Here is a 21,213-nt window from a genome sequence, read left to right on the forward strand (position 1 = left end):
AGAGTCCCTTGGACTACAAGGAGGTCCAACCAGTCCATCCTAAACATCAGTCCTGGGTATTCATTGGAGGGACTGATGCTAAAGCTGAAACTCCAGTACTTTGGCCACCTCATGAGGAGAGTTGACTCATTGGAAAAGACTCTGATGCTGGGAGGGATTGGGGGCAGGAAGAGAAGGGGATGACAGAAGATGAGGTGGCTGGATGGCATTACTGACTCGATGGACATGAGTTTGAGTGAACTCCGGGAGTTGGTGATGGACAGGGAGGCCTGGTGTGCTGCGATTCATGGGGTTACAAAGAGTCGGACACGACTGAGCCACTGAACTGACTGACTGACTGACTGACTGACTAAGGAACAGGAGATAAGGCCTCAGGGCAACATAAGGAAGAGGTTAGAATCAGTCAGTTCAGTTCAGTTGTATCTGACTCTTTGCGACCCCATGGACTACAGCATGCCAGGCCTCCCTGTCCATCACCAACTCCCAGAGTTTACTCAAACTCATGTCCATTGAGTCGGAGTTAGAATGGAGCCCCACATAAAATTAGTGAGCATGAGTGGGTATCCTTTAGCTTAAATAAGGATTAGTAAAAACTCTACTTGTCACCCACTCAAGCCTTTGGGTAGAAAATTAGAGGTCAAAGGGTATCACACAGAATATAGTGCAGAGAATTAAAGAGATGGAAAATTCAAAAAAGATATAGGGAGACTGGTTTAAAAACAACCATCACAAAAAATATGAGTTCCATAAAAGGAGAATACTGCTAATGGGAGAGAGGTAATAGTCAACAGTCTAAGGGCTAAAAGTTTCCAGAATACAAAGAGAAATCTGTCATCAGACTAAAGGAACATGTTTAGTCCTTTTAGAGTAAAATTAATTAAAAACACACCCACATTTAGACATAACCTAGTGAAACAGCAGAATATGAAAAAAAAAAATCTTTAAAACTGTAAGCCTCAAAGACATATTATCTACAAGGGAGTGACATTTAGGTTGACAATTAACTTCTCATTCATTACAAGAGATACCAGGAACAATGTAAAATATTTTTGAAATGTTGAGGCAAACACAATTCATTTTAAACAGCATTTAAAATATTTTAGGTATAAAATAGTTGATTAATCATAGTTTATGTTCAATGAATTGTATTTTCCTCTCTATAGTATACAAAAAAAGTCTAATCCACACCCATAGTCTTATTCAAAATATTTCTTTGAGGAGTCTACTTTGCTTAAGAAGTTAGTGTCTAGGATGCTATGTGTTTTAATCAAACTAAGCATGTCCATCTCATAAATTAATATATGTGCCACTAAGTTATTTTCTTTAAAATACACCTTCACATGAGGGGTTTCACATATCGCAAACTATCACTATAAACCACGCGGGGTCCAGGTTGGTTAAACCAGGCTGCTTCCCTCTTCTTCGTCTAGGTTCCAAGGTCTTTTCCTCCTACTATGTATCCGAGATACTTCTGGAAGTTGGGTGGATGAAGACACACTAGAACACTGCAACAGTGACACTGTTTGTGGGATAGGTAAGTGCCAAAGAATCCAATCCAGGAGTAAAGGATAGCAGCTGAACTATACTTCTGTTCAATGCAGACAGTTGCTTGGTTCCTTTTTAGGGAAATTAAAATAGAAGTCTTATTGTGGCTTCAAAAGCAGGACAGCAGACCTCTCTGACCACCTGTCTGGGCACTGCCTAGATTCTGAACTCAGTGCCTGCCCTCAAGCACAGCAAATCAGGAGTCACTTTACATAAGAAAGGGAGTGGGTCTTAGAATTCTTGAGCCCCTGGAGGTCTGGTCAACCCTAGGATCTAAGAAAATTCTGACTGACTCACAGGTGAAACAGCACTGGAAAAAGGTATAAAGTAAAACCAGTGCTGCATTTTTGCATGCAAACTGATGTTGACATCAGTTTGTGGCCTGGGATTATAAACAGGAGTCCCTGAAACTGCAATCTGAAGTCTCACCCACAGGGCAGATGCACTGCCCAGAACCTGTCCCGATTGTGACTCCAAATCACTATTAATGAGGGACTTCTTAGTGCTGTTCAAGGCTGGATGTAGGCTGGCCCAATTGGTGATGCATATACACGCTGTTATTTCTCTCTATTGTTTCTATTTCTTTTCTTTTAATGCTTGCATATTGAAATTAAGTCAAATAATCTTCCATAAAAAACTGAAACTGTTCATGTGTGTAATGAGTGGTTTCTTTGGCTAATGAGTCCTTCAAACCTAAAACAAAAGTAAAACTTTTGGCAAAACATTCATTCTGCTCAATTATGCTGTATTATTATCTATGACAAAAAAACATTTTTAACCTGTACGTCCTTAAAATGGAAAGAATGCTGCCAATAGCCAACGGCTGGCTGGTGCAAAGAATGGCATTTTCTAGGCTAAAGAACAAAAGCATTTCAACTTCACTCACCATGGAAAGGTTTTCTTCTGTTTTTTCTTGGTGTGAAATAGAAGGTGTATCAACAGTTTTGGAATCATCACAAATGCACTGTTTATGTCTTCTTGCCCGGACGTCAGGAATTTTTACTTTAAAACATAAAATCAGAAAATATATTAAGAATGTGCAAAAATTTTGCCTAATTTTATCAATTGTAATGGTGACAGGAATAGGAAGGATAAATTAAGTCTATAATTACCATGATACCTTAATGTTGATTAGCACCTCATTATTTATCATCAATTGACTCATTTTAGCAAATCTACTGAATACTTATCACCTGCTGGATATCCAACTCTTTCCATGAATCATCTTATTTAATCTTCATATGAGCCCTGAGGGGTAGGTAGTTAATTACATCTATTTTACAGAAGAGGAACATGAAGCTTTGAGGGATTCAAGAAGTTGCCTGATGTGTCACACAGCTAGTACCGAAACCAGATCTGACTTCAAGTCCATGCTCTACTATGACCGTAATTCACTGTCTCTATAAAGTTCTCTCCAAACCTTTTCCCATTCTGGATTCCCTTTCTCCACATATGGGTACCCTATATCCCTCATTCTGTTGGGTTACCTGTCCAAGGAAAGGTATATACAAGGAACAACAGAAAAGTGGGAACAGATCTAGTACTTTATAACAGAGTGCTCAATAGCTCCACATATGGCTGTGAAGAGAGAAAAAGACATGCCTGGGGCTATAAGAAAAGTCTCACACCCTGTGGGCTTAGCACATGGGAGCAGACAAAGAAATGAGGATCTGTGTGTCAGTCTCCTGACTTTGACCTACATGTGGTCTAGCGCACCAGTGCAATAGGCACGATGACTATCCTTGCCTGTCATCAATCCTATCAGTTGGTAAGGAGAGTGGCAGGCCAGGGGAAAAGCACATCACAGGGCTTCTCTTCCCAATAATCTCCCTCACAGACAGCATGGATAAGCTCCTGGCTTTCTTCTTCCATGAGTCAAGGCTCATGCCTGAAGGAAAAGGAAGATCAATTCCCTCTCCTCAATGCTTCTAAAATTGTTTTTAACTGCCTGTTTTCTGGTTTATCTCTCCACAAGCCTGGAAGCTCCTCTTGGGCTGATCTGTATAGCATGTGCTCAACAATGTATGTTTTCTAAGTCAGTGCTCACTAAATGCTTCTTTAAAAAAACACAAACACACCGGTCACCTCACATTGTTACCTTGTGTGTTTGTGTGTGTGTTGGTGAGAACATTTAAAAGTTACTTTCTTGGCAAACTAAGTATACAATTTATTATTAAAAACTGTAATCATCATTTTATACATTAGACCCGCAGAACCAATTCATCTTTTAAGCGAAAGTTTGTACTCTTTGATCAACATTTCTCCATCTCCTCCACCACTTCCTCCCCCACCACTTCCTCCCCCAAGCCCTTGGCAACCACCACTCAACCATCTATCTGGTTCTTTAAGCTTGACTTTTTAAAGTTCCACATATAAGTGACACCACAAAGAGTTTGCCTTTCTGTATCTTTCTATGCTTATTTCATTTAACATGACATTCTCCAGGTTCACCTATGTTGCTACAAATGGCAGGACTAAATGCTTATTTCTTATAGATAACTCATTATATTATTTAAGTGCAAAATACTGCTAAAAATGGCTCATAAAAATTTCCCTGACTATATATTTCCTTGAAATATTCTTTCCACTATAATATATATTACACATACACTCACACACATATATAAGTATAGTATATTTGCTTAACAAATTCATATTTTAGCATTATATTAGTCTTGAAAAGTTGGCATGGGTCCAACTTTTGCATGAATCATTATAAATTCTGAAGTAATGGAATCTTAGTCACAAAGACTTTAGTATAACGTCATCCTTTTCCAGTCCCACTATAAAGTAAACCAATTTGCATAGTTTCAGTAACAGCTCTATCTCAGACCCAGTGTTATGAGAGATGAATGTTTGTTTAATGAATGTGTTTTGTTTCAACATATAATTCTAATACAATAGAACCATATAATCTATAAATTAAACCAAGTTTTGAAATGATGTTTCCAAAAATAAATTATGCTTTTCAAGAGTTTAATAAACAGACAAAAAATTATCCTTAGTTATGAAACAATTTCCACAAATCTGAGGAATTTGTTTTTCTAAGCAGAGGTATGCTGCTGCTACTGCTGCTGCTAAGTCGCTTCAGTCGTGTCCGACTCTGTGCGACCCCATAGACGGCAGCCCACCAGGCTCCCCTGTCCCTGGGATTCTCCAGGCAAGAACACTGGAGTGGGTTGCCATTTCCTTCTCCAATAAGCAGAGGTATACATCTGTATAAAATAGCAAGAAACATTGCTATGCATACCAATGACGACAGCGTCACTCCCATCTCTATTGTCAGTCTCAATCGCACCATAAGACTTCAGCAGCTCTTTCATATTTTCATCATCTGCTTCATCCAAAGCAGTCTTCTGCTTTTCATCCTTTTGATTAGGGTTTGCTCCATGTTGTAGTAGAATCTCAGCTGCCTAGAAGGCATTTTTCCAAAGTTATCTCTACAGACACCTAAAATCAATCATTTCTGCTTTCATTATAGGATAACACTATCAAATATTAAAAGTTATCCAAAAATTGCTCAAACTCTGACCAAGAAAATTTTGATTAAACTTGATATGACACTTGTAAACTGATTCACTGTTTGGCCTGATCTGTCTTCACAGGACAATCAAATACAGTGATACGAAAGTACCAGACACGCTGCTCTCATTGTCTAAGAGCAGACTTAGACAATTGATGCACAAAAGGATTTACTCCGTTTCTTTTACACAGCCTTTTGCCCTCCCCTAAGCTGCTGGAAGACAGGGTACAGAAGGGAGCGAGGATCATTTCAGGACTATATTATATTGTATTATATTATACTATACACTGTATTATAAACTGCCATTAGACAAAGTTGAATAAAGTTTTACTTGAACTATAACACTTCAGATATGTTACTTGTTTAGGAGTTTTTATAAGTTAGCTTGGGAACCTAATGTCCATTCTAATACTCTCTATGCAAATATGTTTCCTAAATAGATGACTTGTATTCACAGAATCTTAACAAGATAAAAGAAACAGAAATAATCTACTCCAACCCCATCTTTTACAGAGGAGAAAACTGACATCAAAGATAAATGTTGTGACATTCTGGGGGCAAAACTTTCTAATATAAATAATGCTTTCCTGAATAACTCAAACTTGTGTATTAGAATTAAATTAGTAATTCATCAAAGTTAAAGACTGTCATTTATTAGTTGATAGTAAAAGTCAATTTAGTAAAAAACAGTCAATGATTCCATCTGCACAATACAAGCAACTCAAATCACTGAAAAACCTTTTGATCAGGAAAAGATGGTCAGTATTTTGTTAAAGATATGTTATGTTCTAGTAGCTTTTCTCTTTCCATTTGTGTTCAGGTATGGAGAAGCATAAAAATTTAGAAGCAAATGCACCAGTAGAAATTATGACAGTTCCTTATTTGTTCTATAAGCCTAGAATTAGCCCAGCATGAAGGAAAATATATTTGTTTTAAGGTCAAGCATACAAAACTTACTCCTTTCTATGTTCTTGGGCAAGTTACTCACCATTTGAATCTCATCACCCATGAGGCTTAAATGTGAACCCATGTATAAAGTATTTGGCACATGGTGGGGCTTAAGGGAAAACAGTCCCCTAATCAGCTGTGTGTAAGCCCCAGCAACAGTTCTGCCAGTCCTCCCTGCAGCATTTTGCCTAACTTTACATAGTTTCCTTACACAGATTTATAGAACAGCCAAAGTGAGGAAGTTCCCCCTTTAAATCACTGGAGAGGTCTCTCTACGCAGATACATTCTGTCTGGTGTCTTGTCCTCAGAATTATAGCTGTTGGAGCTTTTTAAACTCCGAATTCTGTCTTCTCAGCTCTCTGAGATTGTAAGGCTATTTGTTTTCCTCCTCCCTACACTGCTGCCTGGAAACTCCCTCTAGCCCATAAGGTGGGGCAATCCACAGGGCTCATCTCATTTGCTTCTGTCCTCTCCTGCATGTTGTCTAATATCTCAAAACTGTTATTTTACATATTTTGCTCACTTTTCTAGCTTTTAAGGTGGGAGGGGATATCTTATCCCTGCTATTCTATCTTGTACAAAAGTGAGTGTCCATTCCCATTCATATTTTAGCTTTAAAAAAAAAATCTTTTCCTCTTGTTATCCTTTTCCTTATCTTTAAATACTCCACAGTTTATAAGGTAGAATACAAAACCACCTTGGAAGATAAAACAGAAACTAAGATTTTTTTTTTTAAATATGCAAGTTGAAAAAGAAAATAAGATGATGAACTCAACTTTGTATATAGTCATGCAAGAGAGAAAATCACAGGATATTATAGAATTGATACTTATTGGTTCTACAATTGGGCTTCCCAGGTGGCACAAGTGGTAAAGAATTTGCCTGCAATGTAGGAGACCTGGGACGGGAAGACCCCCTGGAGAAAGAAATGGCAACCCACTCCAGTACTCTTGTCTGGAGAATCCCACGGACAGAGGAGCAGGACAGGCTACAGTCCATAGGGTCACAAAGAGTTGGACACGACTGAAATGACTTAGCACACACACAGGTCTACAATACCATAGATTTATATATCTTGCTCCCTTACTTATCTTTCTAGATTATCTATCAATGTCCTACCTCAAAAAAAAAGAAAATAGGGACAAAAGGGAGGAAGTGAATCAGAAATAAGAAAAACAAATGACAAACTGTTACATGGAGGCAAAGTTAATGAAGATATAAGGAAAGATGCTGGCCAATATATGTGTTAAAGTAATTAAAATATGATTAAAAACACTACCTCCATTTTAAATAGAATATTTCGCTTTAAAGTGAAGGCAATAGAGATATGAAAGGTTAATCCAAAAGCAAACTTTATCTGTATCACCACCTAGGTATCAAGAACATCAGTGATTCTCTAGAATAAGCAATAATAGCACACTACGGTCCATGGGCCAAATTCTGTCTGCTGCCTGATTTTGTAAATGAAGCTTTAGTGGCGTACAGTCAAAACCCACTCATTTACAAACTGTCTAGGGTTGCTTTTATAACAGAACAGCAGATGAGTGATTGCAATAGAGGCTGTGTGGCCCAGAAAACCCAAACTACTGATTATCTAGCCCTTTGCAGGAAATATTTACCAACCCTTGCTCTAGAGCAGAGCTGTCCAACAGAGGTCTTTGTGATGATGGAAATGTTCTAATCTGCATTGTCTAATACGGGAGCCACTTGCCACATGTAGCTACTGAGCACTTCAAATGTGGCTAATGCAACTGAAGAACTGAATTTTTAAATTTAATTGATTTTAGATAATTTAAATTTAAATAGTCATTATGTGGTTAGTGGCTATAGTACAGGGCAGTGCAGCTCTAGATCAAACTCCTTATTTCAAGGGTAAAGTTATCTTTATCTTTTTCAAGCAGCAGAGCTAGGCCTAGAATTCAAGTTCTCCAACTTGTTGCTAAAACAAGTTCCCTTTCTGCTATTTCCTGTGGTTAATTTTCAGTTCTTGACATTTATCTTTACAGAAGACCCTCAACGTCTGAGTAATCATCTTCTCTGCCCCTTGAAGTTACCAAATTGCTATGAGAGAAGCTAGAGTCTTCAAAATAGGAAAATTCTCACTTATGAAGTGAAAGTCACTCAGTCGTGTCCGAATCTTTGCAACCCCAAGGAATGTAGCTTGGCAGGCTCCTCTGTCCGTGGAATTCTCCAGGCCAGAATACTGGCCAGAAAAATATACTACAAATTGATAACAGAGTCAAAATGTAAAGATGTAGGATTGCCTAAAAAGAAAGTGAAAGTTACTCAGTTATGCCCGATTCTTTGTGACCCCATAGACTATACAGTCCATGGAATTCTCCAGGCCAGAATACTGGAGTGGGTAGCTGTTCCCTTCTCCAGGGGATCTTCCCAACCCAGGGATCGAAACCAGGTCTCCTGCATTGCAAGTGGATTCTTTATCAGCTGAGCCACAAAGGAAGCCCAAGAATACTTGAGTGGGGAGCCTATACCTTCTCCAGGGGATCTTCCTGACCTAGGAAATTGAACCAGGGTCTCCTGCATTGCTGGCAGATTCCTTACCAACTGAGCTGTCAGGGAAGCCCAGGATTTCCTGAAGTCATTATATTAAAATAATATTGTAGAAATGCTTAAAGCACCCATGAAGAAAAACTGATAAGGGATAAACTAAAAGGTAAAACTGTTAACCTAAAAAAAGAAAAATCAGGATTTTAATGTCATGTCTGACTCTTGCTACCCCGTGGACTGTAGCCCGCCAGACTTCTCTGTCCACAGGATTCTCCAGGCAAGAATGCTGGAGTGGGTTGCCATTTCCTTCTCCAGGGGATCTTCCCAACCCAGGAACTGAACCTGGGTTTCCTGCATTGCAGGCAGATTCTCTACTGACTGAGCTACAATTAGAAAGAGTTAAATTTATTATATAAAAATTTAAAGTGTGATGTTGACTCTTTTGAAGATTTAATGTAGATTATAATGAACTAGCAGTATTAAAAATATAAGACTTGTCTTTAAATTAGCTTATCTAAATTACTTTGGAATATGGTGTTTTTAGTTGGATACCGTAAAGCCAAAGCCAAGAAGAACTACATGATCACTATATTCTTATTTAGATATTACCAAACTTTTTCTGGAAAGAGTCACATAGTAATTATTTTGTGTGTGTGTGCTGTGGTGTCTCCGGCATAACTACTCAGCTCTACTGATAGAGCACAAAAGCAGTCACAGACAACACATCAACAGATGAGCATGACTGTGTTCCAGTAAAGCTTTATCCATGGGCACTAAAATGTGAATTCCATGAAATTGTCATGAAATATTCTGTCTTCCCCCACCTAGTCATTTAAGAATATAAAAATTACTCTCAGCTATCAGCTATTCCAAAACAGGCAAAAGGCCAGAATTGCCCTGGGAGCTGTTTGCCAGCCCTTGCTCTAGACGAGAAATGTGTTTTACACAGTGATATGGATTAACAATTCTGAAAATGCATTACATTTATATGAGAGTTGGACAAATAAGTAAATAAATTGTGGATAAAATAACCAGGTTTATCATTGTTAGAAAAAGAAGTTGTAAAGAAACAAGATAGATAAAAGCTAGAATGAACTCTGTGAAGCTGGATTAGAGTATTTTAATATATACAGATAGATTAAGTCAGAGATATAGATATGAGTATACATGTATTAGTATACTCACATATTTTCCTGTCTTTACCCTCTGAAAGGCCAAGAAAGAGTGACAAACTGACAGCAATAAGCATAAAAAAAGAAAAATCAGGATTTTAATATAAGTGTATTAATACAGGACTTAGGGCCAAAACTGTGGCACCTTTCAAAATTTTTGAAAAAAAGAACTTCCCCGAGACCATGATGCAAAAAGTTAACTGTGAGATAAAGGATGTGCTGTCATACTATTTTGCCAGAAAAGCTAGGCCAAGAAAACATACTTTATTATAGTGTCTCTGCTGAACCAGAAATCAATCAGTATGTATTTCAGTTAGAAACTAAATACAATACTACTTAGAGGAGTTAACACAGCAGGCCTAAGACTGATCTCTAGAGAGGCCGCTTATGTGGCTGGCCTGTAGCTGGCATGTGAGAACTGGGCTGGCAGTCAGTGTCCAGTGCTGATATAAACCTGTCCCTAATTGCTGTGACTCTCTGTGCTTAAACTGTCTACACACACAATGTGGTGTATGCTTCTGGGAGTCTGGAATCTTGGTAAGTGCTAGGTAGAGGGTGCCCACATGACCAGCCCTCAATATAAATCGTGAGCATTCAATTTCTAATCAGCTTTCCTGGACAAAAACTTCATACTTATGTCACTACACTTTCACTGCTGAGGGAAAAGCAAACCGTATGTGGCCTCTCGTGAAGAAGAGTACATAGTAGAGCCTGCACACAGATACCTCCAGACTCTACCTTTTCCTCTGATAATCCAACTATGTATCCTCACTATATTGCTAGAATAAATCTTATCCATGAATACCATATGCTGAGCTCTGTAACACCTTCTAACAAATTTCCAGGTATAGGGGTGATGTTGGGGGGCGGTTCCTTATATTCTATATTGCATATATGCAATATTCTATATTGCATTTTTCAGGATAGTCTAAAATCCTAATTTTCCTACTGTGAATTTTTTGCCCTTATTTAAGTGCTTTCACTTTAAATGACCTTTTCCCTGTACAAATAACCAGCAGGTTCATCACTTCAGTGACTCTTCCTGTTTGTTTTCTTCCACTGCACGATCACATAACTTCAAGATTTTGTCAATTCCTTTTTAATGTAAACATCTTTAAGGTCAAATAGCTTCTTTGATCAAAAGAAGCCTCCCTGGACATTAGGCTACCCATCTGGTATTATTCTTAATTATTAGTTTATACCTTTTCTCTCTGCAAATCACAAATTCAATATTTTTCTTTCACATGACTATATTCAGGCTGAAAACAGTGGAGATATATTTTCACAAAATTAAATAAAAACTGCTGCTGCTGCTGCTGCTAAGTCACCTCAGTCGTGTCCGACTCTGTGCGACCCCACAGACGGCAGCCCACCAGGCTCCCCCATCCCTGGGATTCTCCAGGCAAGAACACTGGAGTGGGTTGCCATTTCCTTCTCCAATGCATGAAAATGAAAAGTGAAAGTGAAGTCGCTCAGTCGTGTCCAACTCTTAGCGACCCCGTGGACTGCAGCCTACCAGGATCTTCCATCTGTGGGATTTTCCAGGCAAGAGTACTGGAGTGGGGTGCCATTGCCTTCTCCAAAACTACCAGACTATTAAAAAATACCTAGAGACAGATAAAGTGGTATTAGTGAGAGATCCAAAATATTTTTTTACATGAATCTTGGTTTTATACTGTTGTTGTTGCTGGTAATTTATTCCTGAAATCTACACTATCTACAGACAAATTTTCTCCTAAGGTTTGTCAAAAAAAAAAGATAAGTTTAAAAATCTGAAGAATTTTAACATCTAGATTTGAAATTTAGTGTTACTCTAATAATTAACCTAGTAATTTTCCCATTATTTTCACCATAGTTGTTTATAAAAAAATGAGAAAAAAAATACAACAACCCCCAAAGAAACAAGCAACTTAAGCTTTTACCCATTTCTTTGAAACTTCAAACTCACTAAGAAATTTTTGAGTTTAAAACTTGTCTTGTTATCACATATATCATCACTATATATACTCTTTTATGTACAACAGCAAATCATTTCAGACAATTAAAATTAGAATGTATTACATTGATAGGCTGTGTTTACTCTCAGCCATTTCATTTTATTCTGATTTACATGAATTACACAATGAAGAGACAATGGAAACAGGATTCATTAGGAAATATATTGCTTTTCTAAACTATATGTAATATCATATACACTTGTACCTCTAAGCAGTTTTAAAAATTCTTTGTCTTAAGGAATCACTTTAATTAGCAATTTAAAATACCTTCACTGTCTTCATTCACTTTTTAAAGAAAAAGAAATAGGAACCTAATATGATGAACTATACCTTTAAATGGTTGTTTGCAACAGCATCATGTAAGGGTAGAATTCCATCTACATTTTCACAATTAACATTAGCACTAGCTTTTAACAACTCTACAATTACATCACTCCATCCGTTACTAGCTGCCTTATGAAGTGGTGTCCAACCTAAAAAAGGAAAAAAGAGAAAACAAAAGAAGCTACTTACAAATCAATACTCAAGTAGTATCCTCATTATTAAGTTTATTTGCACTAATGGAATGAATATATATATTGATTCAAATGTATATACTAAGTACTGGACAGGAAATAATATTGAACACGGGCTACTTTAACATCCTCTGAGCCCACAGCTGCCCTTGGACATGGCCCTGTCCACCAGAAGGCCCAGGACCCAGATCCTCCCATCGTGCACACACACTAGTCCCTGGAGCCCAGTTCTACCCACCAATGGGTGGGGACCAGCCCCAGAAACCCCTGGGCCTAAGCCCTGTCTATCAGCAAGTCTGCTCTAGCCTTGGGAATAGCCTCAGCCGCTGGCAGGTGGATGCCAACCCCTGGACAATTACAGCTCCACAGCCTGCCATGACAGAAGTCAGTCTACCAACAAGCAGACCAGCACCAGCCCTAGGACCAGCTGGGCCTGAGTTCTTGCTCAGCAGTAGGCCAACATAAACTTTAGGTCCACTGAACCCCACAGCCACCTGTAATAAGAACTGGTCCCACTCATCAGCAGTCCAGCACGAGCTCTAGAACCTGTGGGCCCTGCCTCCAGTCCCTAAGACCTGGCTCTGCTCACCAGTGGGCTGGCAGTAGTCCCAAGAACTAGCTTCATCCCCTGGAAGGCAGGAAAGAGCCCTGGGGTCTCCTATATCCAGACTCTGCCCATCAGTAAACAAGCATTAGTCCTGGGGTGCAACAGCCAACTGCCTTGTAACAGCTCCACCAACCAGGCCAGCAGCCTCCACACAAAGCAGGGCAACCAACCCAACTGGGGACAAGCAAGCCTACCAGACCACCCACAGCAGTCAGACTGACGCAAACAAAGGACACATGTAGCCCACATCGTGGGGACCCCTAGAATATACAGCTCTGCTAATCAGAGGGAAGTGAGCTCCTAGAAGCATAAGACATTTCCTATAAAAGGCTACTTCTCCAAGGTTGGGAAATGTAACAAACCTATCAGATACATAGAAATAAAACTAGTTAGTTAGGCAAAATGAGGCAACAGAGTTTAAAAGAAAGAAACAAGATAAAACCCCAGGAGAAGAACTAAGTGAAGTTGAGATAGGAAATCTATCTAAGAAAGAGTTCAAGGTAATGACTATAAGGACAGTCAAAGAACTTGGGAAAAGAATGGATAAACAGAGAAATTAGAAGTTTTTTAACAAAGAGTTAGAAAACAAAGACCAACCAACCAGAGACGAAGAATACAATAACTGAAATGACAAATACACTAACAGGAATTAACAATACACTAAATGATATATAAGAACGTATCAGCAAGCTGAATGACACAGCAGTGGAATTCAAAAAGTAAGGACAGTTTAACAGCTCTCTGGAACAATATCAAGTGTGCCAATATTTTCATTACAGGAGTCCCAGATGAAGAGAGAGAAAGGGACTGAAAACATATTTGAAAACATAAGAGCTGAAAGGTCCCCTAACCTGGGAAAAGAAAGAGACATCCAGGCCCAGGAAACAAGATAAAGACAGTCCCAAACAGGATCAACTTAAAGAGGACCACATTAAGACACATTGTGATTTAAATGGAAAAATTTAAAGACAGAGAATATAAAAAGCAGCAAGAGAAAAGCAACAAATAACATACTAGGGAACTTCCATAAGACTTTTGGCTAACTTTACAACAGAACTCTGCAGGTCAGAAGGCAGTGGTACCATATATTTAAAGTGATGAAAGGGAAAAATGTACAACCAAAAATATTGTACCCAGCAAGGCTTTTATCAAATATGATGAAGATATCAAAAGCTGTATAGACAAGGAAGAGCTAAAAGAGCTCAGTACCACCAAACCAGCTTTATGAGAAACGTGAAAGGGACTCCTCTAAGCAAAAAAAAAAAAGGCCACAACTAGAAACATGAATATTATTATGAAAGGAAAAAGTTAATTGGTAAAGGCAAATATACAGTAAAGATAGTAACTCAACTGGGTACAAAATTAATAGGAAGTTTAAAAGACAAAAGAAATAAAATCATCTATAACCAAAATAAGTAGTTAAGGAATACACAAAACAGATGAAAAATATGATACTAAAAACAGATACTGAAAACTCCTTACACTACTGGAGGAGTAGAGAGTAAATATGCAGGGTTGTTAAAATGCGTTTGAAACTAAGAGATCAGAAGCAAGTTAAAAAAATCATATTTTATATATATATATATATATATATATATACACACACACTCTCATGGTAACCATGAATGAAAATAGATATGCAAAATATCTGTATCTATCTATAATAGATATCTATAATAGATATGCAAAAAAGAAAATGGAAACTAAACACAACATTAAAGATAATCATAAAATAACAAGAAAATAAAAGAAAAAAATGAATAAAAAAAGAATTACAAAAACAACTCCCAAACCCTGAACACAATGGAAATAAGAACATCAGTTCAGTTCAGTTCAGTTCAGTCGCTCAGTAGTGTCCGACTCTTCGCGACCCCATGAATTGCCAGGCCTCCCTGTCCATCACCAACTCCCGGAGTTCACTCACACTCACGTCCATTGAGTCAGTGATGCCATCCAGCCATCTCATCCTCTGTCCTCCCCTTCTCCTCCTGCCCCCAATCCCTCCCAGCATCAGAGTCTTTTCCAATGAGTCAACTCTTTGCATGAGGTGGCCAAAGTACTGGAGTTTCAGCTTTAGCATCATTCCTTCCAAAGAAATCCCAGGGCTGATCTCCTTTAGAATGGACTGGTTGGATCTCCTTGCAGTCCAAGGGACTCTCATACATATCAACAATTACTTTAAAAGTTCATGGACTAAATGTTCCAATCAAAAAACGAAGAGTGACTGAATGGATACAAGAACAAGACCCATATATATGTATATATATATATATATATATACTGCCTACAAGAGACTCACTTCAGATCTAAAGACACACACAGATTGAAAGGCAGGGGATGGAAAAAGGTATTCCATGCAAATGGAAACAAAAGCAACCTGGAGTAGCAATATCAGATAAAATACTTTAAAACAAAAATTGTTATAAGAAACAAATAAGCACAACACATAATGACCAAGGAATAAATCCAAAAAGAAGGTATAACAATTTTAAATATATCTGTATCCAATACAGGATCACCTAAATATATAAAGCAAATATTAACAGACATAAAGGGGAAAATCAACAGTAACACAATAATAGTAGGGGATTTTGACACCCCACTTTCATCAATGGACAGATCATCCAGAAAGAAAACCAATAAGGAAAACTCATAAATGACACATCATACTAGATGGACTTAAACTGATATATATAGAACATTCCATCCCAAAGCAGCAGAATACACATTCTTTTCAAGAATGTGCACATGGGACATTCTCCAGGATAGGTCACATGCTAGGCAACTAAACAAGTATCGGTAAATCTAAGAACATAGTAATCATATTGAGTGTCTTTTCATTCTTACTGAAATCACTGAGACTAGAAATCAACCACAAGAATAAAACTGAAAAAACACAAACATATGGAGGCTAAACAATATACTGCTCAACAACCAATGGATCACTGAAGAAATCAAAGAAAAAAACAACAAACACCTAGAGACATATGAAAATGAGGACAAAATGATCCAAAATCTTTGGGATGCAGCAATAGCAAGTTCTAAACTTCTACAGAAGAAAAATCTCAAATAACAACCTAAACTTATCCCTAAAGGAACAAGAGGAAGAAGAACAAAAAATGTGAAAGGAGAAGGAAAGAAATCATAAAGTTCAGAGCAAAAATAAATTAAATAGAGGCTAAATAAATAGGAAAAAAATCAGTGAAACTAAGAGCTGATTCTTTGAAAAGATAAAATTGAAAACACTGTGGCCACATATACCAAGAAAAAAAGAGAAAAGGCCCAAATAAAATAAAATATAAATTAAAATGTTACAATTAACAGCACAGAAATCATAACAGATTACTACAAACAACTACATGCCAATAAAAAGGACAACCTTCAAGAAAAGGAAAAATCCCTAGAAATATACAATCTCCTAAGACCTAACCAGGAAGAAATACAAAATATAAACAGATCAATTACCAGTAATTAAATTGAGTCAGTAATTAAAACTCCCAACAAAGTCCAGATGGCTTCACAGATGAATTCTACCAAACATTTAGGGAAGAATTAACACCTGTCCTTCTCAAGTTATTCCCAAAAACTGCAGAGGAAGAAACACTTCCAAATTCATTGTGCACACCCAGCATCTCCTGGACACCAAAATCAGAAAAAGATATCACACACACAAAAGAAAATTGAAGGTCAGTATCACTGATGAACATAGGTGCAAAAATCAACAAAATTTTAGCAAATCGAATCCAACAATACATTAAAACTATCATACACCATGATCAAGTGGGATTATCCTAGGAATGCAAGGATTTTTAAATGTCTGCAAATTGATTAATGTGACATACCACATTAACAAAATGAAGAATAAAAATCATAGGATCACATAGATGCAGAAAAAGCTTCTGATAAAATTAAACATCCATTTATGATCAACTCTCCAAAAAGTGGGCATAGGCGGAACATATCTTAATAAAATGATTAATGCCATATATGACAAACTACAGCTAACATCATACTCAACAGTGAAAAGCTAAAAGCAGTTCCTCTAAGATTAGGAACAAGACAAGGATGCCCAATCTCACATTTATTCAACCTATTATTAGAAGGCCTAGCCACAGCAATGAGAGAAGAAAAAGAAATAAAAGGAATCCAAAGGAAGGAATCCAAACTGCAAAGGAAGAAGTAAAGCTGGCACTCTTTGCAGATGACATGATACTATACATAGAAAGATCCTAAAGATACCACCAAAAAACTACTAGGGCTTATCAATAAATTCAGTTAAGCTGCAGGATACAAGATTAATATACAGAAATCTGTTGCATTTCTACACACTAACAACAAATGATCAGAAAGGAAAATTAAGGAACTTTCTCATCTTCAGCTGCATCAAAAAGAATAAATACCTTGGAATAAACCTACCTAAGGAGGTAAAAAACCTATACTCAGGAAATTATAATAGTGATGAAAAAAACTGAAGATGATACAAACAGTTGAAAAGATAAGATACACTGTATTAGAAAAATAATTAATAGTTAAAATGACCATACTATCCATGGTGATCTAAGATTCAATGTAAGTTCTATCAAAATACCAATGGAATTTTTCACAGGGATAGAATAATTTTAAAACTTGTATGGTAGCACAAAAGATCTTAACTAGGCAAAATAAACTTGAGAAACAAGAACAGACTGGAGGAATCACATTCCCTGACTTCAGATTATACTGCAAAGCTACAGTAATCAAAACAGTCTCATATGGGCAGAAAAAGAGACACAGAGATCAATGAAACTGAACAGACAGCCCAGAAATAAATCCACACACTTATATCAGTTAATCTATGACAAAGGAGGCAAGAATAAACAATGGAGAGAAGACAGTTTCTTCAATAGTGGTACCGGGAAAAACTGAACAGCTATATGTTTTAAAAAATGAAATCAGAATAGTTCTCACACTATATATAAACATAAACTCAAAATGAACCAAAGAACCAAATGTATGACTGGAAGCCATAAAACTCATAGAAGAAAACATAGACAAAATGTTTTTTGAGTAAATTATAGCAACATTGTTTTGGATCTGTCTCCTAAGACAAAGGAAACAAAATAAAAAAATAAACAAATGGAATCTAGTTGAACTTTAAAGCCTTTTCACAGCAAAGGAAACCATTAACAAAAAAGAAAATCTACTGAATGGCAGAAAATACCTGCAAATGATATGACTGGTAAGGAGTTAATATCCAAAATAGATAAATAGCTTATACAACTCAACACCAAAAAACAAACAGGCCAATCAAAAAGTGGGCAAAAGACCTGCACAGACATTTTTCCAAAGAAGATATGCAGATGGACAACAGGCACATGAAAAGATGCTCAACACTGATAATCATCAAAACAATGCAAATCAAAGCCACAACGAGATATTACCCCACTTTGGTCAGAATGATTATCATCAAAAAGAACACAAACAGTGTTCACAAAAAGAATAACCACAGATAACAATGTTGGTGAGGATACGTAAAAAAGAGAGCCCTTACACACTGTTGGTGGGCGTGTGAATTGGTGCAGCCACTGCAGAAAAATAGTATGGAGGTTTCTTAAAAAGCAGAACTCCACATGATTCAGCAATTCCTGAAAATATATACCCAAATACTGCTGGGTATATATCTGAAGAAAACAAAAACACTAATTCAAAAAGATACATGCACCCCAATGTTCACAGCAACATTATCTACAATAAGCAAACGAGTACTGCTGCTGCTACTGCTGCTAAGTCGCTTCAGTCGTGTCCAACTCTGTGTGACCCCATAGACGGCAGCCCACCAGGCTCCCCCGTCCCTGAGGTTCTCCAGGCAAGAACACTGGAGTGGGTACTCAGCCATAAAAAGAATGAAATTTTGCCTTCTGCAAAAACATGGATGAACCTGGAGGGTATCATGGTTAGTGAAGTAAATCAGACAGAGAAGGATAAATACTCTATGTTATCATTTATACGTAGAATCTAAAAAATACAAGAAACAAGTAAATACAACAAAACAAAAACAGATTCATGGATATAGACTATAAACTAGTGGTTACCAGTGGGGAGAGGGATGAAGAGAAGAGCAAGATAGGGTAAGGAATTAAAAGGTATAAACTACTATATATAAAATAAATAAGCTCAAGGATATATTGTACAGTACAGGGAATACAGTCAATATTTTATAATAACTAAGTGGAATATAGTCTATCAATTTTGAATCACTATGTTGTACACTTGAAACTAATATATTATAAATCAAGTATATCTCAATAAAAACATAATCTTCATTTTTTTAAACAAATTAATCTCATCAAAAATATTTATTGATACAAGTGACAAAAGACTAACAGAACACAAGCTATCATGGGACCAAGTAAGTACTAATCAAGTCAAATGGTTTCAAGTCAGATGAGTAAAATCATCTGACCTTGCTATTTATATCTTGTATTGTCACATTTGTCTTTAAAAAGACATGTGAACAATCAGTCTGAGTTTTTTCCCTCTGGAATTTCTTACACAAGTTTTTTTGTGTGTGTGTGCTTGAGAAAAATGTTAGAAGATCAACTTAAAAATGGAGCTTTAAGATAAAAACAAGACCTGGAAGAAAAAAAGGAATATTATCAAGAAATAAGAAAAGAAGGGACAGGGAAAGAATAAAATTTGGCATTCCCTATAAAGTTAGGTAATGATATTAAAGTCTCCAAGGAAAATGCCTAAAGCTTCTTTACTGAAAAATGAATGAAAATAAATGAATGCTCCCAAAGGTATATTAAAAGCTGTTTCAATGGATATTTTGGCAATTGGTGGGAACTGAGATAAACCATAAAATATTATAAAAAGAATTTTCAAAGTGAGCTTCTATATAACAGTCAGGATCAAAATGGGGGAGGGTGGGTGAAATGTATATATCAGTGAGTTCAAATTATAAAGACATTTACAATTTAAAAATCCAAACCTGCATTATCTTTTAGATTCACGTCTGCTCCAGATTCTATCAGAGCTTTCACCAGAGACAAATGTCCTCTTCTGGCAGCCAAATGAAGCCGGCTTTCCCCTGTGGCATTCCTCTTATCGATCCCAGATGTTTTCATTTCTGTAAATTTGCCAAGCAAAACTGAGTTTTCTGCCAAGTGCTGATTTTAATGAAGGATCTTAGAAAACACAAAGCAACTTCCTAAAAACATCCTAAAAAGGATTCACTACACAGAAAGTTAAAGTCGTTCCGTCATGTCCGACTGTTTGCAACCCATGGACTGTAACCCACCAGGCTCCTCTGTCCATGGAATTCTCCAGGCCAGAATACTGGAGTAGGGTGCCATTCCCTTCTCCAGGGGATCTTCCCAACCGAGGCATCGAATCCAGGTCTCCTGCACTGCACGCGGATTCTTTACCATTTGAGCCACCAGGGAAGTCCCACACAGAAACATACGTCAATTAATATTATAATTGCTGTTGCTATTTTAAAACACAATTTGTAAAGAAACGGTAGAGCATCTGAGCACATTAATTCATTCTAGCTGTTGTTCACTCTATCCTAAGCTTGACTGAAGTAAATAAGACTTGCTTCATTTCTATACTCGTTTCACTCAGTAGTCCATAATCCACTTTCCACATTTATTCTCATATCTCAACGAGTGTGTTTCTGATGACAAAAGATGTCACGAACCAAACTATGGCCTATTGAGCATTTCATTTTTCTTTCACAGAAAACTCAGTACAATATTATTATCTAAATATTTTTATTTCTTTTCCTTACATCAAAAGTTAGAAATACTAAAAATAATGAATTTTTTCCCTAAACTATGCTAAAATGATATACTAGAAGATATTTTTGTAATATTATATAAAGAAAATAGAAGACACTATCTCTTGAGTGGCCTGCAGCCTAGGGGAATGAGAGACATGTAAAAAATTACATTAAAATCTGATTAAGTGCTACCAGAGTAGCATATAACTAGTAGAAACATACTAGTTTCTTGTGGTTCTGGAGACCAGAAATCCAACACCAAGGTGTCAGCAGGGCTGTACTTTCTCTGGAAGTTGTAAGGAAGAATCCTTCCTTGCTTCCTCCAACTTAGCTTCTTTGGCTTTTGGCCACATTGTTCTTTTGTCTGGCTCTTCACATTATCTTCTCTTTCCTTGTGTGTCTCAAAGCTGACTCCATTTTTCTTTTATAAGGATACTTGTTAGATTTGGGTCCTATTTGGAAAATCCAGTACAATTTCCTCATCTCAAGGTCCTTAACTATATCTGCAAAGATTCTTCTTCTAAATAAGGTAATATTCACTCTTTTTTATATATATTAAATGCAACAGTATCACCGATTCCAGGGATTAGGATATGGACATAGGTTTTTTGGGGGGCCACTATTCAACCCACTAT

The 21,213-nt window shown here is 37.1% G+C and overlaps 1 protein-coding gene across 3 annotated transcripts in view; it reads right to left on the minus strand.

Moving 5' to 3' along the window:
- Window positions 1–21,213, minus strand: part of ANKRD31 (ankyrin repeat domain 31) — a 135,895-nt gene that overhangs the window by 41,617 nt on the left and 73,065 nt on the right. For all 3 annotated transcript variants that reach the window (XR_003512955.1, XM_027552894.1, XM_027552893.1), the window contains exons 18-21: window positions 19,787–19,924; window positions 12,025–12,167; window positions 4,796–4,958; window positions 2,432–2,547 (exon numbers count right to left, since the gene is read on the minus strand). Coding sequence is in view for 2 of the 3 variants with exons in the window: in XM_027552894.1 (XP_027408695.1) it covers window positions 2,432–2,547; window positions 4,796–4,958; window positions 12,025–12,167; window positions 19,787–19,924 (560 nt within the window). In the remaining variant the exon portion in view is untranslated. The remainder of the gene's footprint in view (window positions 1–2,431; window positions 2,548–4,795; window positions 4,959–12,024; window positions 12,168–19,786; window positions 19,925–21,213) is intronic.

The sequence above is a fragment of the Bos indicus x Bos taurus genome, chromosome 10 (assembly GCF_003369695.1).
Source record: "Bos indicus x Bos taurus breed Angus x Brahman F1 hybrid chromosome 10, Bos_hybrid_MaternalHap_v2.0, whole genome shotgun sequence".
In the NCBI taxonomy this organism is placed as follows: Eukaryota; Metazoa; Chordata; class Mammalia; order Artiodactyla; family Bovidae; genus Bos; species Bos indicus x Bos taurus.